Source organism: Mercenaria mercenaria, chromosome 4, assembly GCF_021730395.1.
Source record: "Mercenaria mercenaria strain notata chromosome 4, MADL_Memer_1, whole genome shotgun sequence".
Lineage (NCBI taxonomy): Eukaryota > Metazoa > Mollusca > Bivalvia > Venerida > Veneridae > Mercenaria > Mercenaria mercenaria.
In genome coordinates, this window is record NC_069364.1 from 56,956,249 (window position 1) to 56,981,129 (window position 24,881).

The 24,881-nt window shown below is 36.7% G+C and overlaps 1 protein-coding gene across 1 annotated transcript; it reads right to left on the reverse strand.

Moving 5' to 3' along the window:
• Positions 1-13,131: 13,131 nt before the first annotated feature.
• On the reverse strand, positions 13,132-24,881 carry LOC123551818 (putative uncharacterized protein DDB_G0290521). The gene is made up of 3 exons (XM_053541377.1): positions 24,307-24,881; positions 23,405-23,753; positions 13,132-18,392 (listed from the first exon to the last, which is right to left on the reverse strand). Exons 1-3 carry the CDS (start codon positions 24,425-24,427, stop codon positions 17,513-17,515), a joined length of 1,350 nt encoding a protein of 449 aa, XP_053397352.1. The 5' UTR covers positions 24,428-24,881; the 3' UTR covers positions 13,132-17,512.

Sequence of the window (24,881 nt, forward strand, 5' to 3'; positions counted from 1 at the left end):
TAAGATATTCAGAGCCATTTCTTTTTACTATTCCAGTTATTATATTCGTCACGAAGTCTTGATTTCCAAATATGGCTTTACACTTCTCAATTGATATTATGCGTAATTTTGTATATCCGCATGGAACATTTTCGTCGTCCAGTTGAATTATAACTGGACATGGGGATATTGCGTTTACGCGAGAACATTGATAGATTTCGACGCAGTGTACAGACCTGTAAATGACAAGTACATCAACGTCGTTATCAAATGAAAGTGCAGTACCCTCTCCACGACTTCCAGCAATAACTATGTCCACAGATTCTCGTGTTTTCCTTGTGTAGTTCAGTGTCACGAACTCACCAATTTTGTTATATATTTTGCGTTTGGTCTCACAAAAATTCTTTATGATTCCAAGTGTTTCTAGCGTGTTATAGTAAATTTCTTTAAGCGCTATATAAGCCATTCGAACTTTATATGTATTGTATCTGTATAAATAGCAATGGTCATACACAAACACTGTTTACGAAAAGTCGAACGTATCCTTGAAATACCTTCTATTAAACAAAAAAACGCAGACCGAAAGTTGCCACCAATAGATCATCTACTTGCAGCCTCTTCTAGGAAACCACATCTATTTGAATAACCAAATAATTCAGTTTTGTGTTATACTGAACGTTAACTTCCTTCGACGGTAATGTTGAAATTAGATATGTTGAAATAGCAATATTTCACACCTTTTATATTTCACGCCTTAACAATGAAAGAATAATGTCACATGTAACAGCTTCACCACCTTTACACAATTTTATTTTCAGTCTGGTTACGCCAGATTTGAATTAGCAGTAAAATTAGTAGGAATCTTTAACCCTGCTGGCGGCAAATGATTTTGCCTTTGCGACCAGTGCAGACCAAGATCAGCCTGCACATCCGTGCAGTCTGATCATGGTCTGCACTGTTCGCCATTCAGTCAGTATCATTTTGGTAAACACTCCTTTTAACAGTCGATGGTACTGTCCAAATTGAAAGATGGACAAGTTCATTATAGAAATTTAGCAGGGTAAGGGTTAAACTCTCATGAACATGAATGACATTTTATGTCTCCAGCAAACGTTGTCTCTCCTGCTGGGTTCCCGCACATTCAATGTCTACAATGACTGCTCGGTCCAAAGGGAAAAACAACTTAAAATACACAAACAGCTGTCCTTGATACTTTACTAGTATAAGATAAATCATTTTAATCCTCAAATTTAAAATTGTCGTGCTTTGACTTTGGGTTATAATTTGAATTGTCCGCCGAGCAACTAAACAGGATGGCCATGGCGCTTCTATTTCCTGTATAATGTATTAAGGGTTAGGTAAATTTCAGCTAAGGGCATGTGTCTTTTCTAGTATATAATTATTCATTTCATTGTTTTATTGTATACTACTAACTTCTGTTCTCAAACTGAAAATGATTTCACGACTGTTTATATATATCTCGTTGAAATTGGGCATAGTTTCATCACTTAGTGATTTGAACTGAAATGATCTTTTCATATTGAATAATTTGGACATTGGAAGAATGAAAACTGAAACATAATACTTTTTATGTAAAATATATTTTAATGGTAGAAATCAGCAAAACTTAAGTGAAGTTTTTGTTTTTGTTTTTTATTTTTTATTGTTGTTGTTGTTTTAACTAGGGAGAAGCCATACTGGTATGTATCCTTATTAGTAGCCCCCTACACATTGAATACCAGTTTCGGGGACTATATGATTGAGCTCATTCGTCTGTCTGCAATTTCGTGTCCGGTTCTGTCATTCATCAAAGGATTTGAATATCACTTGGCATAAATGTTCCCCATAATAAGACTACTTGGCCTTTGCAGAACGCGGACCCCTAAATCAAAGGTCAAGGTCACACTAGGAGGTCAAAAGTCAACAAGACTTTTTTCTTGTTCTGTCTGTAACTCAACAATAAATCAAAGGATTTTAATATCGCTTGGAACAAGTGTTCCTCATAACAATATGTGTCACCTTCAGTCCCCTAGGTTAAAGGTCAATATTACACTCGGAGGTCAAAGGTTAACATTGGGTTTGTTTTATGTCCGGTTCAGATGTCTGTCATCCATTGAGAGATTAAAATATAACTTAGCTGTTTCCCGACATGTCCTGCGCAACATCTTGACCAAAGCTTAAAAGTCAAGGTCACACATGCCATGAATATACTAGAGCTACCACTTTAGATTCCCTACAGTTTGTTAACTCAGTGCAGGGTTATAGTAATGAGTACAGCCAGTCTACCTACCCCTCTGATCCGTGACATTCCGTGCAAAGCATAGTTGTAAATACATGTACACTACCGACTAGTGCACAAGTTAAAACCATTAGAGCTAATACGGCTTAATATATTATGTTATTATTAAGTTATTAAGCATATATCTATTTCCTGAATTTTAACAAAACGTTTGATAATTTTAGGTTTTTATTTATTTATTAATAACTCTCTTACATCTTTAAACGATGTTTCAGCAAATAACTTTTTATTTACACTACAGTAAGTTCTTTGATTTTTATGCCCCCGAAGGTGGGCATATTAAAATCGCACTGTCCGTTCGTCTGACCGTAACTTTGTAAATTCTTGTCTGGGCTGTAACTCTGCCATCTATGAAGGGATTTTGAAATCACAGACACTTGAGGTTCGGACCCCCATCCTCCCCGCTCTCCTCCGGCCCTGGTTAAGTTTAGCCAATAATTTTTAGCATTTTACCATGTATTGAGCAAAGGCGACGATCATAAAACGCATTTTGTAACATTTCAGCGTGTTTTTATAAAATGTATTTTTTACCATCAAGATCCAAGGGGGTCAAGCGCTCACCAAGTGAACAAATTTTTGAGAAGACCTTATAATGATGCTACAGATCAAGTTTAATGAAGATCAACTGAGAGGTTCGTGTAAAATGGTCGTTAAAAGGTAATTCTATATATTGCCCTAGAGGCCCTTTATGGAGACCAACTGCCCCATTCGAATGAATTTGAGAAGCGGACTTTATAACGATCCTACCGATCAAGTTGATGAAGATCCACAAGTTGTTTACAGGTATTTTTAATTTCCGTTCTAGCGGCCCCTTAAAGGAGCTAAGTATCCCCGTTAAAATATTTTTATCCCCGTTTAAATAAATTTGGGAGAGGACCTTTTAATGAGGCTACAGGCCAAGAAGATCCATCAAGTGGTTCACAAAGAGTCATGTCTATTTTTAGCTCTAGTGGCCTCAACCCCCAATCAAACAAATTTAAGAAAGGAACTTTAATGATGCTATTGACCAGGTTTGATGAAGGTCCATCAAGCAATTCATGAGAAACATTTTTATTATTAACTCTAGCGGTCCCTTTTAAAGGCTTTTCTAATTTTAGCTCTGGTAAGCCCTAATGGGGCCAATCGTCCCTATCTGAACAAGAGCTCGTCGAACACGAAATGCCCCCCTTTATGCATTTAGTAATTGCACAAGGAACAGAAATTATATGCTCACTGTAAACAAAAGTTCTACCATTCTGGTTTAATCTGACCTTGACCTTTAACCTATTAACCTAACAAGAGAGTACAGAGTGATCTTGGCGCCATCCACTGAGCCATTTTTGAATGTTCCAAATTTCAAGACTAGCTCATGGTCAAAATCAAGATCAAATTTCATTTCGGTACAAAACAATGTGTATGTAGTCCAAATTTGAAGGCTGTAGCTACAGAAATGTGAAAGTAGGTCACTAGGTCAAGATCAAGGTCAACTCATGTCACTGTTCATCTTGCCACTCAAAACTATACATGTGGTCCAAATTTGAATGATGTAAGTTATGGACATGAAGATTCTAAGTTTTTCCCTATATAAGTCTATATGAACCATGTGACCCCTGGGACGGGGCCGTATTTGACCCTAGAGGGATAATTTGAACAAACTTGGTTGAGAACCACTAGATGATGCTACATTACAAAATATATAAGCCATAGTCTTTGTGGTTTGGACAAGAAGATTTTCAAAGTTTTTCCCTATATAAGTCTATGTAAACCATGTGACCCCCAGGGCGGAGCCATATTTGACCCTAGGGGAATAATTTGAACAATCTTAGTAGAGGACTACTAGATGATGTCATATACAAAATATCAAAGCCCTAGGCCCTGTGGTTATGGACAAGAGGTTTTTCAAAACAATTTCCTATATAAGTCTATGTAAACCATCTGACCCCCGGGGTTGGGCCATACTTGACCCCAGGGAAATAATCTGAACAATCTTGGTAGTGGACCACTAGATTTTGCTATATACCAAATATCAAAGCCCTAGGCCCTATGCTTTTGGACAAGAAGATCAGAAACCGTTTAACTGTTCCTGGCCAATGTGACATTGACCTTTGACCTAATGACCTCAAAATCAAGGTCATCTGCTGGTCATGGCCAACCTAACTATCAATTTTCCTGACACTAGGCCCAAGCGTTCTTGATTTAATGCCCGGAAACCATTTTACTGTTCCTGGTCACTGTGACCTTGACCTTTGACATACTGACCTCAAAATCAATAGGGGTCATCTGCTGGTCATGACCAACCTCCCTATCAATTTTCGTGACCCTAGGCTTATTAGCGTTCTTGAGTTATCATCCGGAAACTGTTTCACTGTTCAGGGTCACTGTGACCTTGACCTTTAACATACTGACCTCAAAATCAAAAGGGGTCATCTGCTGGTCATGACCAACCTTCCCATCAACTTTCATGATCCTAGGCCCAAGTGTTCTTGAGTTATCACCCAGAAACCGTTTTACTATTCAGGGTCACTGTGACCTTGACCTTTGACATACAGACCTCAAAATCAATAGGGGTCATCTGCTGGTGATGACGAACCTCCCTATCAACTTTCATGATTCTAGGCCCAAGCGTTCTTGAGTTATCATCCGGAAACGGATTGGTCTACATTCCGACCGACCGACCGACATCTGCAAAACAATATACCCCACCTTCTTCGAAGGAGGGCATAATAAAATTTGGAGGGGACTTTATAATGATGGTACAGACCAAGTTTGATGAAGATTCATCAAGCAGTTAATAAGAAGAAATCATTAAGAACTATTTTTACTTTTAGATCTATAGTGGCCCCTACAAGGGGCCTACTGTCCCCATTTCAACAAATCTGAGAGGACTTTATAATGTTGCTACAAATCATGTTTGGTGAAGACCAGTCCAGCAGTTCATGAGAAGAAATCGTTTAAAAGTATTTCTAATTTTTGCTCTATCGACCCTAACAGGGGCCAAGTGCTCCCATTTGTATGAAATTGGGTGAGAACCTTACAATAATGCTATAGTCTGATGAAGATCCATCAAGCAGTTAATGAGAATAAGTCTTTTACAGCAATGTCTATTTTTATCTCCATTTGCCCCCATTTGAATATAATTGGGAGAGTACCTTAAAATGATGTCATAGACCAAGTTTGATGAAGACCAATCCAGCAGTTCATGAGAAGAAATCGTTAAAAGGTATTTCTAATTTTAGCTCTAGCGGCCGTTAATAGGTGCCAAGTGCCCCCATTCGAACAAAGTTAGGAGAGGATCTTATAATGGTACTACTTTTGAAGAAGAAGTCCTTTAAAGGCTCTTCTATTTTTAGCTCTGGCAGCCGCTAAAAGGGCCAAAGGTGAACCATTTGAACACATTCTGTGTAATTCTGACCTGTAGGTCCAGAAATGATTAAGCAAAAATGTTGAAGCAGAGACCATGGACGCTGGATGCCAGACCATCCACCTATACTAATAGCTCACCCTGAACAAAGTTCAAGTGAGCTAAAGCAGGAGGACAAACAATGGACTATCCACCTATCCTTATAGCTCACCCAGAACAAAGTTCAGGTGAGCTAATAAAAGAAGAAAAATCAATTACATATTTTTGTTTTATTTCTTACCAAACAAAACATATTGTACACTGCTGGATGTACAAGAAGATTGTAATGTTTCAAAAATATTATCATTATCATATATCCAAGCATTTTCAAGTGAATACACGTCTTTCTTGTCAATCAAAAATGTAAAGGAACAGAAAGATCTTTGGCACTATCACTGATATTTTTCAGGCTACATACATTGTCTAATGCCTCTATTAAGAAGATAAAACGGTAAACCCAAAGAGCTTTGTTTCATAAGTAAACAAGAGCTGTCCGTAAGACAGCCAAGCTCGACTATTCAAAATATTGTCACAGAAGCAGGAAATTAATACCCAAAACGTAAAATATCAAAAGAGTTTTAAGTTCGAAAGGGGACATAATTTGACCAAAATACATGGGACTTGATGTTATCAACTAGTTTTATAACCCCGAAGAAACATGTTAAGTTTCAATTCAATATCTGCATTAGTTTTGGGGATAGTAACTTGCATGTAAAACTTTAACCAGAATTTTCTAAGTCCAAAAGGGGGCATAATTTGCTCAAAATACATGTTAAGAGTTATGGGACTTGACCCAGTGAGGTAGGTAATTGATCTAGAAAAAGAAAAAATAAGTTTCAAATCTATTTGCCTTTTAGTAATAGCTGTATGTACTTGCACGCAAAACTTTAACCAGAATTTGCTAAGTCCAAAAGGGGGCATAATTTGGCCAAAATACATGTCAGAGTTATGGGACTTGACCCAGTGAGGTAGGTAATTGATCTAGAAAAAGAAAAAATAAGTTTCAAATCTATATGCCTTTTAGTAATAGCTGTATGTACTTGCACGCAAAACTTCAACCAGAATTTTCTAAGTCCAAAAGGGGGCATGATTTGGCCAATGAAGGACAGAGTTATGGGACTTGGTGCTATCACCTAGTTTTATAACCCCGAATACACATGTGAAGTTTCAATTCAATATCTGCATTAGTTTTGGAGATAGCAACTTGCATGTAAAACTTTAACCAGAATTTTCTAAGTCCAAAAGGGGGCATAATTTGCTCAAAATACATGTTAGAGTTATGGAACTTGACCCAGTGAGGTTGGTAATTGACCTAGAAAAAGAATAAATAAGTTTTAAAGCTATATGCCTTCAAATGATAGCTGTATGTACTTGCATGCAAAAACTTAACCAAGGTGTGACGCCGACGCCGACGCCAGGGTGAGTAGAATAGCTAGACTATTCTTCGAATAGTCGAGCTAAAAAGATCTACAAATATATGCTCTCAATCAGATACTGACGACAGACAACCGTCTACCTAACCCTTACTATGCTGGACACGACTGATTCTGCCTTTGCGACCAGTGCAGACCAAGATCAGCCTGCACATCCATGCAGTCTGATCATGGTCTGCACTGTTTACTATTCAGTCAGTAAATTTTCAGTAAACACCCCTTCAAACGATAAATGGTACTGCCCAAATTGGAAGATGGACCAGTCCATTAAAGAAATTTAGCATGGTAAGGGTTAATTAACACACTCATTGACTCCTGAAGGTCAAAGTGGCAAGCATTCTCAAGCTATTAGGAGTTTTTCAGTCTAAAGGCCGCACACAATATAAATATACTCCCTGCTTTTTGCAGGTTTGCATAAAATGATTCAAAGTTATTAAACCTAATTAATACATGTCAACATTTTAACAAAGCCTGTATGAAAAAATGATAAAATCTAGACATCAAATTTAAGTGTAGCACACTTTAGTCTTTGTTTTATGTCTAATACATAATATCTGGCAGATTTATCTGGCTGTGACAAAAATAAATACCTAAAACACTACACATCTACATTTACAGTATGAATCATTATTCCATGTAAATTACACAAACATAACTTAAATATCATACAACTAACATTTCCAACAACACAAGTTTGATAATGCACAATATCACACAAAAGGAAATTGAAGGGATTATGTATAGCTTATACACTCCTCCACATATTCACCCCTAACTCCCTAACTTAGTGTACATTTTTTAGGCATTTATATTTTTTACGTGTTTTTTTTTCGTTTTTTTTTTTATTTTTTTTTTTTTTTTCAGGGCTTTTTAAAAACATTTTTCACAAACATAAAAGCAGAATTTAAAGAATGCATTATATATACACATTTGTTTTTTTTCTCTATTTTTGTCACAGTCAAATTATGTAAAAGAATATTGTTAGTGTGGAAGACAACTACCAAATTTTGAATAATGCCAGGAACTCAATAAAGCTATTTATTTTCACTTACAATTTCTAATAAATGAAAATACTTCCTGAAACATGAAAAAATTATATTTATTTAGAAGTGTGTGTCTTGTGAGTAATAGCATTTTGACAAGAGAACATTTAGACTGATCCAAAAGTGTGATATTGACCTTTGACCAAGAGATTAAGTCTTGCATAGGACGTGCCCCTTTTTATAGTGAATGTTCATGCCAAAGGCTTTGAATACCAAAGAAGTTATAGACTGGACAGGAAAGAACACCCTCAAAACATTTGGCATTGTGTGACCATGACATTTCACCTGAGGGTCTGTGTATTTTCTATGTGACACCTTGTCTTCTGATGGTAAGTTATTTTATGATTGCTGTTGTACACAAACAAGAAAAATGAACCCAAAGATTTGACCTCTAAGTAACATCTGTACCTTTTAGCCAGGAGTGGGTCTTGTAACACACTCTTGTTTTACATTGTTGTTTTGTGTGCGTGTGTGTGTGTTAAATATATCAAAATTTGTAATATCCTTATATGAATACAAAAGTTGCAGACCATACCAAAACAAATGAAATTTAATCTTTGAATTTGATCATTCAGCTTGAGCTCTGGACCTTGAACATGACAGGTACACTTCATATAAGGAATGTTTGGTCCAACTTACTTAAATATTCATTAATGCATGAAATGTTAACTGCCCTTTTATGGTATTTCTTAATCTTACCAAGCACTATAAAAGTGCGAGTAACATACATGTGAACTGACACACACAAGGGTTACACCATTTTGAGCATCTGATTAGTAAACACATGGAAGAATAAGCAATACAAAATTATAATATATGATTGCTGTAAAATGTTGAAATATTTATAGAAAAAATAAACTTTTATGTTGTGTTGTGTATTAATGCATTTGTACAACAAGTTATAATTGTATACATTGTAAAAGTTATCAAGATATCACAAGTAAATTAGTCACCTTATACTCTCAGTACTATTTCAAATAGCCAGTAAACTAAAAGTTCTAGTTGCTCATATTACAAACCAACTTGAACACAATACACAATCTCATGATATATTTACACAGGAAGATTTTATTCTACATATTTCTTAGAATTTGACTGAAGTTTTGCAAATAAATCCTAGAGCTATCACTACTGATGTCTTTAAGAACAATGATCTTTTACATGTTTACTGATTTTCACTATTCAAAAAAGTTTTTTGCAAGTGAAGTGTTTGTATTTTTCGAAATGAAATACCCTCTGTTCATTTTCTTTATTCAAGTATTTTCTTTAAGAGCATTAGTCACTAAAAACAACCAACCAAACTTAAAACAACTGGAAACAACCACTAAACAAGAGGACCATGATGGTCCTGAATCGCTCACCTGTTCCCATATGACCCAGTTTTGAGTATGACGTCGTTTTTTCTATTATTTGACATAGTGACCTAGTTTTTGAGCTCATGTGACCCAGTTTTGAACTTGACCTAGATATCATCAAGATAACAAGAGGACCATGATGGTCCTGAATCGCTAACCTATCCCCACATGACCCAGTGTTGAACTGAGTATGACGTCGTTATTTCTATTATTTGACATAGTGACCTAGTTTTTGAGCACATGTGACCCAGATATTATCAAGATAAAAAATTCTGACCAATTTTCATGAAGATCCATTGAAAAATATGGCCTCTAGAGAGGTCACAAGGTTTTTCTATTATTTGACCTAATGACCAATTTTTTTTGAAGGCACGCGACCCACTTTTAAACTTGACCTAGATATCATCAAGGTGAACATTCTCACCAATTTTCATGAAGATCTCTTGAAAAATATGGCCTCCAGAGAGGTCACAAGGTTTTTCTATTTTTCGACCTACTGACCTACTTTTTGACCGCACATGACCCAGTTACGAACCTGACCTAGATATCATCAAGCTGAACATTCTAACCCATTTTCATGAAGATCCATTGAGAAATATGGCCTCTAGAGAGGTCACAAGGTTTTTCTATTTTTAGACCTACTGACCTAGTTTTTGAGGCACGTGACCCAGTTTCGAACTTGACCTAGATATCATCAAGGTGAACATTCTGACCAATTTTCATAAGATCTTAGAAATATGGCCTCTAGAGTGGTCACAAAGTTTTACGATTGTAGACCACACTGACCGAGTTTTGATGCACAAAACTACCTTTCACTTGACCTAGTATCTCAAGTGAACATTCTGACCAATATTCATAAGATCTCATTTAAAATATGGCCTCTAGAGAGGTCACAAGGTTTTTCAATTATTTAGACTATGACCTAGTTTTCAACCGTCACGTGACCCTTTTGAACTTGACCAGATATATCAAGCTGAACATTCTGACCAATTTTCATGAAGATCTTGAAAAATATGGCCTCTAGAGAGGTCACAAGGTTTTTCTATTTTTAATCTACTGCCTAGTTTTTAACCCACGTGACCCAGTTTCGAACTGACCTAGATATCATTAAGGCGAACATTCAGACCAATTTTCATGAAGATCATTTGAAAATTATGGCCTCTAGAGAGGTCAAAGTTTTTCTATTTTTAGACCTACTGACTAGTTTTTGAAGGCACTTGACCCAGTTTCGAACTTGACCTAGATATCATCAAGATGAACATTCTGACCAACTTTCATACAGATCCTACGAAAAGTATGGACATCTAGAGTGTCACAAGAGTTTTATTGTTTGACCTACGGACGCAGTTCGAAGGCACGTGTGATCCCATTACCATCTTGACTAATACACAAGGTGAAACATTCTGACCAATTTTCATGAAGTCCATTGAAGAATATGGCCTCTAGAGAGGTCACAAGGTTTTTCTTATTTGACTATGACCTAGCTTTTCAAGTACGTTGACCCAGTTTCTGAACTTGACCTAAGATATGCATCAAGGTGAACATTTCACCAACTTTCATAACATCTCATGAAAAATATGGCCTCTAGAGAGGTCACAAGTTTTTCTATTTTTATACCAACTGGCCTACTTTTTGAACGCACGTGACCCACTTTCGAACTGACTCTAGATATCATAAGTGAACATTCTGACCAATTTTATGAAGATCCATTAAAATATGGCCTCTAGAGAGGTCAAAGATTTTTCTAATTTTAGACCTACTGATAGTTTTTGACCATTGACCCAGTTTTGAACTGACCTAGATATCATCAAGATGAACATTCAGACCAACTTTCATACAGATCCTGAAAAGTATGGCATCAAGAGGTCACAAGGTTTTTCTATTATTTGACCTACTGACCTAGTTTTGAAGGACGTGACCCATACAATCATTGTCCTAAGATATCATCAAGGTGAACATTCTGACCAATTTTCATGAAGTCCATTGTGATATGGCCTCTAGAGAGGTCACAAGGTTTTTCTGTTTTAAACCTACTGACCTAGTTTTTACTCGCATGACCCAGTTTCAACTTGACTTAATATCATCAAGTGAAAAATTCAGACCAATTTCATACACACCTCATGAAAATATGGACCTCTAATTAAAGAAGTAGCAACGGACTGATTCGGACCTGCGGTATACCAAACTACCTACTTTTGAAGGCCGTGACCCACTTTCGAAAACTTGATCTAGATACATCAAGATGAACCATCTGACCAATTTTATGAAGATCCATTCACAAGTATGGCCTCTAGAGAGGTCACAAGGTTTTTCTATTTTTAGACCTACTGGCATAGTTTTTGATCTCACATGACCCAGTTTTGAACTTGACCTAGATATCATCAAGATGAACATTCAGACCAACTTTCATACAGATCCCATGAAAAATATGGCCTTCAGAGAGGTCACAAGGTTTTTCTATTATTTGACCTACTGACCTAGTTTGATGGACCGTGACCCACTTTCGAAATTGTCCTAGATATCATCAAGGTGAACATTCTGACCAATTTTCATGAAGATCTTGTGAAATATATGGCCTCTAGAGAGGTCACAAGGTTTTTCTGTTTTTAAAACCTACTGACCTAGTTTTTGACTGCACGTGACCCAGTTTCGAACTTGACTTAGATATCATAATGTGAACATTCTGACCAATTTTCATAACGACCCCATGAAAAATGTGACCTCTAGAGTGGTCACAAGCAAAAGTTTACGCACGGACTGATGACGGACGCTGCGCGATCACAAAAGCTCACCTTGTCACTTTGTGACAGGTGAGCTAAAAACTAGAGCCCCTGCTCTAACTGCTAATCAAAGCTGCTTAACCCTTACCCTGCTGGCAGTAAGTAATTTTGCCTTTGAGACCAGTGTAGACCAAGATCAACCTATACATCTGTGCAGGCTAATCACGGTCTGCACTGTTCGCTATTCAGTCAGTAAATTTTCAGTGAACACCCCTTCAAATAATAAATGGTATTGTCCAAAAGGAATATGGACAAGTCAATTTTAGATATTTAGCAGGGTAAAGGTTAAAATGCCCAAAACATGAAGCTGACTTTTTGTTACAGTGTAAGATCAAAATATTCCTAAATGTGTGAATACCAGATACAGTAATTTCACAAATGGCATAGCCATAGGCAAAATTTTAAAATCTTGTTTTCACAAGTGAAAGATATACATGATGTTACATGTTAGCTAAATTGTTCAGACTGTGTGGATTTATATCAGTGAAAAATTGATTTGATTTGTTTGCTTGGTAAAATTATCAGATATATTCAATATAATAATGAGCCGTGCCATGGGAAAACCAACATAGTGGGTGTGCGACCATCATGGATCCAGACCAGCCTGCGAATCCGCGCAGTCTGGTCAGAATCCATGCTGTTCGCTAACAGTTTCTCCAATTCCAATAGGCTTTAAAAGCGAACAGCATGGAGCCTGACCAGACTGCGCGGATGCGCAGGCTGGTCTGGATCCATGCTGGTCGCACACCCACTATGTTGGTTTTCCCATGGCACGGCTCAATTATTATGTACTCTTAGACTAATATTCCAAAAAATCCCTACCCTAAAACCCATGTCATAAAGACCTATTCTAATAAATGTAACATACTTTACCCATTTAATGAAATGCTAGAATATATCATAGAACAAATATAATGAACAAAAGGCCCAAGTGGGCCTAAGACTCTCACCTGAGACCGACTTTGACCCAATTAGATCTTCCTTGTAACAAAGTATTAAATTTAAAAAAGAATTAATTTCTTTTTTATTTTAAATTAAAAGACTTTTAAAAGTATTTCTATTTTTAACTCTAGCAGCCCCTAAAAGGGGCCAAGTGCCCCCACTTGAACAAACTTGGGAGAGGACCATATAATTATGCTACATACCAAGTTTAATGAAGATCCATCAAGCAATTCATGAAAAGAAGTTGTTTAAAAGTTATTTCTATTTTAAGCTCTAGCGTTCCCTAAAAGGGCCAGGTGCACCAATTGGAACAAACCTGGGAGAGGACCATATAATGATGCCACAGACCAAGTTTAATGAAGATCAGTCAAGCAGTGCATGGTAAAAGGTTGTTTAAAAGTATTTCTATTTTTAGCTCTAGTGGCCCCTTAAAGGGGCCAAGTGCCCCTATTTGAACAAATTTTGGAGAGGACCATATAATGATGCTTCAGAACAAGTTTGATGAAGATCCATCAAGCAATTCATGAGAAGTTGTTCCAAGGTATTTCTATTTTTTGCCCTAACAGCCCCTAAGAGGGGCAAAGTGCCCCCATTTGAACAAAATTGAGAAAGGACCTTATAATGATGCTACAGACCATGTTGTTGAAAATCCATTTAACGGTTCATGAGAAAAAGTCGTTTAAAGGTATTTCTATTCTAAGCTCTAGCAACCCTACAAGAGGCCAAATGCCTCTATTTGTACAAATTTTGAAGAGGACCACATAACAATGCAACAGACCAAGTTTGATGAAGATCAATCAAGTGGTTCATGATAAGAAGTTGTTTAAACGTATTTCTATTTTTAGCTCTAGCGGCCCCTAATGAAAAAACTTGGGATAGAACCATATAGCAATGCTAAAAACCAAGCTGAATGAAGATCCATCAAGCGGTTCATGAAAAGGAGTAGTTTAAAGGTATTTTCATTTTTAGCTCTAGCAGCCCCTAAAAGGGGCTAAGTGCCCCCATTTGAACAAAATTGATAGAGGACCATATAATGATGCTAAAGACTAAGTTTGATGAAGATCAATCCAGCGGTTCATGTTAAGAAGTCATTTAAAAGTATTTCTATTTTTAGCTCTAGCAGCCTCTAAAAGGGGCCAAACTACAGACCAACTTTGATGAAGATCCATCAAGCGGTTCATGAGAAGAAGTTGTTTCAATCTTTTTCTAGTTTTAGCTCTAGCGGCCCCTAAAAGGGGCCAAGTGCTCCCATTTGAATAAATTTGGAAGAGGACCTTAAATGTATAATGAAGGTACAGATAAAGTTTAAAGTTTTTTCTTCTTCTATTTTTAGATCTAGCGGCCCATAAAAGGGGCCAAGTGCACCCATTTGAACAAACTTGGGAGAGGACTTTAAAATGATGCTACAGACCAAGTTTGATGAAGATCCATCAAGCGGTTCATGAGAAGAAGTTGTTTAAAGTTTTTTTCCTATTTTTAACATTAGCGGCTCTTAAAAGAAGCCAAGTGCTCCCATTTGAACAAAATTGAAAGAGGACCTTATAATGATGCTACAGACCAAGTTTGATGAAGATCCATCAAGGGCTTCATGAGTAGAAGTCGTTTAAAGGTTTTTCTATTTTTAGCTCTAGCTGCCCCTAAAAGGGGCCAAATGCCCCCATTTGAATAAAATTGATAGAGGACCTCACCAGGATGCTACAGACCAAATCTGGTGTTATTCTGAAGAGTTTCAGAGGAGAAGATGTTTAAGTAAAAATGTAGACGACAGACGATGGACGCCGGACCATCAACCCTATACAAGTAGCACACCCTGAACCTTTGGTTCAGATGAGCAAAAAAAACCACACTTAATGCTGTTTAAATTAAAGCTCCAACATGTATATGATCACTTACTTCTTATTATGAGGTGTCATTTTACTATTTATGTCCTATTCTGGGATATCCTGAATTTCTTTATGGATATCACCAACTCCTTAATGGATATCCTTAATTTTTTTATGGATATCCTTAATTTACAGATATCCTTAATTTATTTATGGATGTCACAAATTCATTTTTTTATATAATTAAATTATTTATTCATATTTTTAACCCAAGGTAACCCAGTTCGATCTTGTCCTAGATTTCACAGAGATTTTATGAATGATATTAGGGATGAAAATCAAATTAATGTACCACGCATCCGAGTGTTGCAGGACTTTGTAACTTTCTCAAAAATACAGTTCATTTCTATGGCAACCAGTTATCAAATTGACGTTATAAATGTTTTTTATTTAATACATTTATCCTATCATTGCATGGCAGGAGTTTGAAGAAAATGCTTGACAATGTGTGGCAAAATTTTCTCAGTGGTTACAGAGAATGACTGTCAACATCTTGACCAAGTTTCATAAATATGAGATAGAAAATGTTGACCTGGAGTGTGTGAACAAAGTTTTCCTATTAACTGACCTAGTAACCTAGCTTTTTATACCATACATCTCTGTAACAGTCTGTCTGAGACTTTATTGCAGTTAATATTCTAACCAAGTTTCATTAAGATTGGCTAAAATAGTGACCTATAGTGTTAACAATGAAATTGTTGACCACGGACAATGGACATCCAACGACATATGATGGATACAGGGTGCTCACAAAATTAAATCATTTTATGACATCATCAAATGAATTAAGGATATCAAACAATTAATTTGTGAATATCACAAAAAAGTGAATAAAAAGTAAAAGGGCACCCCATGTCTTATAGCAGTAACCTTCTCTCTATTACATGAATACAACCAAACATATACAGTGCATGCCAAGAAAATGTGAACACTTGAAATTACTGTATATCTAAAAAATCTTTATTAGGTAGAGATAGGTAAAAATACACCTAAAGATTTGATGTCGGTGCCTGGTGTTTGTGTGGAACACTCCGCCTCATCGAAGTGAACATTAAGGCCAAATAAAGATTGCTCCATATTTATCAAAGTTAGCACCCGACTAAGTTCTAAAATGACCTTTCACCCCTAATTGTGACCTTGACCTTTGAGTTAGGAACCTGGGGTTTGCACATAACATTCCATCTCATAAAGGGATATATTCAAGCTTATTATAAATAACATTCCTTTATGCATGTCAAAGTTATGGCCCAAACAAGATCTGACATGACCTTTGACCTCCAAGTGTAACCTTGACCTTTGAGATAAGAAGTTGAGGTTAGTGCATGATATTCAGTCTCAAGGATGTAAACATTCATGCCAAATATAAACAAGATTGCTTCATGCATGTCAAAGTTATTGTCCCGACAAATAAAATTGGACAGACGCAAACACACAAACACACTTACACCGAACAGCCTTTTCGTTTCTGCTAGCAGGCTCGACAAAAAAAAGCCTGTATCTAATAATTACATTCATTTAAAAATAAAATTGCTAACCACAAAATATGGCAACATCTTTGGTACACTCTTAGAATTAAAACTATATGAAATATTTATTCGGATTTCTGGCAAGATATTAGAAAATGGGTAAGGTCCCTGCACAATCGGAAGTCAAGACATTCAAAATACAAGTCACAACATGTACCTCCTGTCTATACCAAAATGATTTCTTACAGTAGTTTCTTTTTAGTACAACAAAAGGGTAAAGGTATTCAAAATATGTCAGTCATCTTCAAGAGTGAACAGAGTATGCATTTGCACCAAACTTAAAAAAAAAAGTTTATTGATGAAAAAAATACATGCTCATGTTTCTGCATATACATCTTAGAAAATGAGACATATATGAGCCGTGCCATGAGAAAACCAACATAGTGGGTTTGCGACCAGCATGGATCCAGACCAGCCTGCGCATCCGCGCAGTCTGGTCAGGATCCATGCTTTTCGCTTTCAAAGCCTAATGGAATTGGAGAAACTAATAGCGAACAGCATGGATCCTGACCAGACTGCGCGGATGCGCAGGCTGGTCTGGATCCTTGCTGGTCGCAAACCCACTATGTTGGTTTTCTCATGGCACGGCTCAATTATGTATATGTGCAAAGAACTGAATGCATTCACCCTCTGCAGATAAAGAACTTATGATGAATATGACAATTTTTCTGCAACTATCTACAACATCATATCACATTTTGACAGTAGCCAGTGTTACCCAATAATACAGTTTTGACAAGTAACATAGAGTCACTGAATTAACAACGCAAAGTAAACATTTCATAACTAATACAAGATCAAAAAACAATGTATTTACATAAAAAGTATGTTATGTATAAGATATGTACAATCAAGCCTATTTACAACATACCGGTACTTATAAACAAAGAACATCATAAGTGCGTCGGCTTCTCATCATTGAAAAATTTCATCACAGAATTAACATCCATTACATCCAAACTCAATAAATCTGTCAAAGAATCCTCGTCTGGGTTCAGTAAATGTGAATTTACAGTACCAGTTACATTTGCAGATGTTTCTGAAACACAGTTCATAAGACTCTGACTGTAGACACCACCTGATGCTGGTTCTGACATTACACTAGCAAAACTCGACATTCCTGTCAGTAAGTTGTCTGAACTTGCCGTCGACGTAAGAAGGTCCATTGGCTGGAATTCAGAGATCTCTGATGAGGCAAACAGATCGGGTATTGGCTCACATGTCAAATGTTCATCAGGAAGAATCAGTGAACCATTAGAAATAATGCCAGATGAATAGACAGGGATGAATCTGTCACCACTTGGAGTATCGAAAACTTCCATTTTCATCAGTTCTGAATTATCGTTCATGTACTGTGAAGGAGATTCTGTTAAGTTGGCACTTCCACTCTGACACGTTTCTACTGATGTGGAGACAAAAACACTGGATAATTCTGCTGTAGTGAATGAAATTCTTGGCTCAGGTTTTGGTAAGTCTAAATCAGAATTCATACTGGAAATAAGAGATTCAACAAAAGTGGTAATAAGCTGATCTTCAGTGGTTTTCACCTGACCAGTGCTTATCCGTGTTTCCATGGAGCTATTTGGAAGACTAGAAACCATACTTGTACTATCAGAGGCTGTTGTCCTGGTAACGGCACCATACTGACTGGTTTGCATCAGCTGAGGTGATGTAAGAAGCTGACTGAGCAAGGGAAGATTTGGATTTCCAACTGGTGAACCATACTCCATCTTCACTTCCTGTTCCTCACCACTTCTCCTCCCAGATCTAGACCTATTAAAACAACATCCAATTCTATTATAACTTTTGACAATCTTTTCCATAAACTATTATTTGGGGGAAAATATTTATTAAATGAATCAAATATCAATGAAAATCACAGTTTTGGTAGGCATCATTACTGTAAAACAAAGTATATGTAAACTAGGTGTGTGTCCATAGGGCACTTGTGCCCCAATTTCCTGTCATTATATGGTATTATGTTTCTTGCTGACAAAGCAAGACTGAGTAATCTTTCATATTACCTTAGGCTATGGGTGTTCATTCAGGGGAGGATACTGATGGGAGGTGGGTACTTTAAACCTTACCCTGCTAAATTTCTGTAAGGAACTTTTCCATCTTTCAATTTGGGCAGTACCATTAAATGTTAAAAGGGGTGCTTACCAAAAACATACTGACTTAATGGCGAACAGTGCAGACCATGATCAGACTGCATGGATGTGCAGGCTGACCTTGCTCTGCACTGGTCGTAAAGGCAGAATCACTTGCTGCCAACAGGCTTAGGGTTAAATCCCAAATAAATCTCCTACCCAACTTCATATGCTGAATAACATTCCTATAAAGTTTACTGACATGCAACACAAACTTTTAGGCACATAATGTGTATTTCTGACTAAATCTTGCAGAGTGTAATCCTCCCAAAAAAAAACAGTTGCACAACTTCACATACTATATATTTCTGTATGGTTCCATGACTCCAGGTCAAATCTAGCTCAAACACTTCTTGAGATATATTAGATAGAAGCTTTTAGGTCCTTTATGCATATTTGATTTACCATGTCAAGGGCCATAACTCTGATCTGACTGAGTGAAATGCCAAGTTAAATTCCAGGTGCACAATTTAACAAGCTACTAATATATTACAACAATCCTCAAATCTAGGTCAAATAATTGTTGAAGTATGTGTGTCCAAACTTTTAGGTCCTTTATGTATATTGTTGACTAAGTCAAGAGCCATAACTCTGGTCTGTCAGAGTGAAATTCCACCCTACATTACAAAACTGAACATGCTGAGTAACAATCCTACCAAGTTTGATGATTCTTGGTCAAATACTTTTTGAGATCTATATGCACAACACAAGTTTGGACAGACAGACATTTGGACAAAGATGCACAATCTAAATAACCCTCAAATTTGGGGAAGTTAGGGAGGGGGTGAACAAGAAAAAATAATATACAAGGGATGTTCAATACATACCAAGAAAAATGCTCGAATGTCTTTATTTCTTGTCATATTTTGTGAAGTTTCAAAAATTTGACAGACAAGAACATATTGAATGTGAATACTAAAATAACGGAATTCAGAACAGAACATTATTTAATATATACCATTTCTATGGCAACACATCTACAACTTAAGAGGCCCCATGTCATTTTGCTGCTATCAGATCAAACAAAAGTAATCAATACTCCTCATGATTTCCAGTGGTTCAATGTTTCTTGCCATTTATTGCATTGTCTACACATTGCAACAAACAAATAAACAAGAAACACGGCAATGCCACGAAACCAGGTTTTCAACACTTTTCATAAGAATAAAAAAGTATACTGAATCACAGTGCACCACTTTAAAGCACAACCCTAACCCTAACCCTAAACCCTAACCCTTACCCTATTTTTAGTAACAATGACCTTGACCTTGATCCCAGAAACCCCAAAATCAATCCCAAGCTACAACTTTATATAAGTTTTCTATACACCAAGTTTCATCATGATAGCTCATTCCTAAGTTAAGTTATTGACCGGAAACCCTTTTTCTATTTTAAGTAACAGTGACCTTGACCCCAGAAACCCCAAAATCAATCCCAGCTTTTGTCTTGATATAAGCTACATACATACCAAGTTTTATTCAAATTTCTTTACCGAAACAAAAGTTATTGACCGGAAACACCAGTTTGATGCCGCCGCCGCCCGCCCGCCTGACCAACGACATACCCCAATCTAATAACTCAGGTTTTCGTTTATAATATTCTTGTGGTATTGATGAAATGTGGCACTTAACTGTGATCCATATCAAGGAGTTCTGTAATTTTCAAAACATGACCAGGGCCCAGTTGTTCGAAACTTTAACAGCCTGTTAAACTAATCGCCTGTTAAATTTTGATTCAACATACTAGTCTTGGTGGGAAACACTAGTATGATGTTTAAATTTTACTGTAAAGACATTTTAGTGTTTATAAACCTTATAAACCTTAAGTCATACATTTGTTTTGCTAAGTTTTCTAAAGTGTAAAAATATTAATCTAAAAGTTAATCAGCTGTTAGCTTAATCAACTGTTAAAGTTTCGAACAACCGGCTCCAGATGTTATTGTCTTCTAATGTCTGAACTGTGAGTCGTCAACAATACTCTCCAGGCCTTTTTTAAACCACACATACCACTGATAAAAGGTTGTTTTCCCAAAGGGCATTGTTGCTTTAAACTTGTGCAAAGTAGCATTTGTCTCTATCCTTAATATTTGATTCAAATTGCTGCAGTATACTTCAATGCAACACTGATTCTCGGGCAATGACCAACATATTATCCCTGCCAAACATTTTACAATGTCTATATTTGCCCGATTTCAGAAAATGCAGCTAGAATAATAAATAAGTGGCAAGTAATGTTTTAGCAAATGCAAAATTGGGGATGCAACCCTAGGCTGGACTATGCGACATGACATTGTCATGACGACTAGCATCCTAAGAAAATATGATTTTGACATATCAACTAAAAATTCCCATATCTACATCATATACACTTTCATCTACTTTTCAAGATATTTTAAGAAATGAGAAACACTTTTCCAGGTATTTACTGAACACCCTTCTTATTGGTATTGCTTGAAGTATCATGAATGTTTCTGGCAATTTATCCATTACTTTGTAAGAAAACAATACCTATCAAATCTAAATAGAGCTGTTGTAGGACAGCAACACTCAACTATTCAACAGCCTTGTCAGTTGAATGAATATAAAAGTTGAACTATAATGTGTACATTGGACATGGATGCCCCACATACTGTGCCATCCTCCAAATAGCTAGGTTTTTAGCACAGACCATCTTCACATGAAGGATGTTTGACTAAAAGTTTGAAGCAAATTGTATTCAGATAAGGTTGTGCATCTGAGCAAATTCAAATCCATTCCTTCAAAACGTGTATGAGGAGTTGAATATACCAAATTTCTTCACTACGACCTATTTTGTGAAATTAGGAAAGGGCCATAATTCTAGAACAAGAGGGCCAAAATGGCCCTATATCGCTCACCTGTTATCATTGCACTTAAGGACAAGAAGGTCAAAAAATCATAATCAAGATCAATCAAAAGAATTATGAGAAAATATAGTTGAAATTTTCTTAAAATTACTTCAAATAAAATTATTTTCAAATTAGGCCAGTAGTTTCATGCCTGAAGGATTACATCAGACGAGGTTAGGAGCAAAATTTTGACTGATGAAGCCCAAAGGACAGGAACAACAAAGGGAGGAAATTAAAAATAAATCTAAGTCCTCAGAAAAAAATCTAAGTCCAAAGGACAGGAACAACAAAGGGAAGAGTTTAACCAAAATTAAAAAAAATTCTTACAAGATGCAGATATGTCAAAATACACCTAAAAATTGGAGGTACCATCCATGTTGTACCACAGAAAAGTGGTCTCGATTTTTCCCTACAGCCAATACGGTAATAAAAAAGTTTCTTAAATAAGCTATTTATAGTAACATAACGGGAAAGTAATAAAAGAAAATTATTGTAAGTGAACAAAAGGATCTGCCAAATAAAAACAAGAGCACTGCAATCGGCGCAAATGCAGAGCAATATACACACAAAACAAAGTCATATGACCTTTGACCCCTAAGTGTGACCTTGACCTTGAAGTGAGCCATCCGAAATATGCGCTCTGCACATTGTTTCGTTGAGGTGAACATTTGTGTCAGGTTTCTTTGAAATCCTTCAAGGGGTTCAAGAGTTACAGAGCGGAAGGGAATTTGCTAACCAACAGACATACAGACAGACGGACACCGAGGCGATAACATAATATGTCCCTTTGGGCGAATAAAAAGGAATCAAGATCTTATGGTGATACAAGTTGTGTGCAAGTTTGGTTAAAATCAAATCATAAATGAAGCTGCTATTGTGCAGACAAGGTCAAAATTGCTAATTTTGGCCCTTTCAGGGGCCATAACTCTGGAACCTATAATGGAATCTGGCCAGTTGAAGAAAGAAACCAAGATCTTGTGGTGATACAAGTTGTGTGCAAGTTTGGTTAAAATCAAATCATAAATGAAGCTGCTATTGTGCAGACAAGGTCAAAAAAGCTAATTTTGGCCCTTTCAGGGGCCATAACTCTGGAACCCATTATGGGATCTGGTTGGTTCAAGAAAGGAACCAAGACCTTATGGTGACACAAGTTTTGTGCAAGTTTGGTTAAATTCAAATCATAAATAAAACTGCTATTGTGCAGACAAGGTCAAAATAGCTCATTTTGGCTCTTCAGGGGCCATAACTCTGGAACCCATAATGGGATCTGGCCAGTTCAAGATAAGAACCAAGATCTTCTGGTGATACAAGTTGTGTGCAAGTTTGGTTAAATTCAAATCATACATGAAGCTGCTATCGTGCAGACAAGAAATTGTTGACGCACAAAAATAGCAAATTCTGGCCCTTTAAGGGGCAATAACTCTAGAACCCATGATGGGATCTGGCCAGTTTTCGAAACGAACTGAGATATCATGCCAATACAAGTTTTGTACAAGTCTGATCAAAATTGCTTGCAAAATGTGGTCTCTATCTTGTTCACAAGAAATTGTGGACGGACGACGGACGGACGGACGACGGACGATCACAAAAGCTCACCCTGTCACTACGTGACAGGTGAGCTAAAAACTAGCCACAGAAAAAAGTCCATTATTTATGATCATCTTCACATGAAGTCCTTCATCTGTGAAACTTCCAAGCATATCCTTTAAATAATGTTTGATAGCTCTACCTATTCTACAAACAGTCAAACTAATAAAACTATACAAAACCTGTAATTTGATCGCCTTTTCGGTTTAGTTTCTTCAGGAGCTGGTGAATTCGACCTTGACCTACTTTCAGTTGACCTCTGAATTTCCCTCTTTGATGACCTTCTTGAAACCGTCGGGGTTCTTGGTGGAGTTGGTGTTGGAGTCTGAACAGGGGTGCATTTAGCAGATGACCCAGGGGCAGGAGTTGGAGCCCTTGGTGTGGTGGGTGGGGTCAATATTGTAGGTACAACTTTTGATTTCATGCCAATGCAGTGATCTGTGACCTTTGACCTTGCTTCTTGCTGCAGTTGCTCAGGACTGTTCATAATACTTGTATGCTTACTGATTTTGCGCAATGCTTCAAGAAACCCTAGAAATAAAAGATTGTAAATACATCAGATGTTTTCAAACGTTTCACCTCAAAGTGAGAGCTTGAACGTAATCTTTCCAGTATATTAAGCAGACATAAATTACAGACAGACATGTTCATTATCATATAGACCATAATTTTATACTTTGAATCTGGGGGTATAAAATTTGAATATAAACAGTGCGAAATATTTAGGTTAGAGGTGATATTGCGAAATCATTTTCACTGTCATAAAATTTTGTGGTGTTTTTTTTTTTTTACCAAACAGCTACTTCATGAAGAAATTAGTTCCCACAATTACAAACCTGTCTGTAAAGACCACCCTTGGGAGAGCCAAAATGCAGTCTTTATTGGGAAGTGGTCTTTCTTCACAGGTTGAAATACACTGTAAATGTTAAAATGGGAAACAAAACATGTGGTCTTTAGAGCCAGGTGGTCTCTGTTCAGAGGTGGTCTTTATCACAGGTTTGACATTATTAATAATTTCACACTGTACAAATCACAACTAGCCAATCACTAAATTATTTTAATTTTATGTAATAAATATCGATACCTTTTCTGAGATTTGCTAGAGAGAGAGAGTTCTGGACCCACTGAAACACTTTGCTGCTAAACTCCTGCCGTTCCTGGTTTCCAGATGTCGCTTGCTTGAATGAATCGTACAATGGACGCATGAAGTACCCAAACTATATACCCGTTAAGGATGTGTAATGAAATAATTGTTTGCAGCTTCATTTTGTACAGATACTTTTTGGACTTTGAAAAACCTGGTTAAAAATATGAGGTAAGGAATCAAACTTTTACATCTGCTTGAATCAGAGATACAGCAAAATTAACGCTTAGCCTTACGTTTTAAGAAAAAAAAAAAACAAGAGGACCATGATGGTCCTGAATCGCTCACCTCTTCCCACATGACCCAGTTTTGAGTATGATGTCGTTTTTTCTATTATTTGACATAGTGACCTAGTTTTTGAGCTCATGTGACCCAGTTTTGAACTTGACCTAGATATTATCAAGATGAAAATTCTGACCAATTTTCATGAAGATCCATTGAAAAATATGGTCTCTAGAGAGGTCACAAGGTTTCTCTATTATTTGACCTATTGACCTAGTTTTCAAAGGTACGTG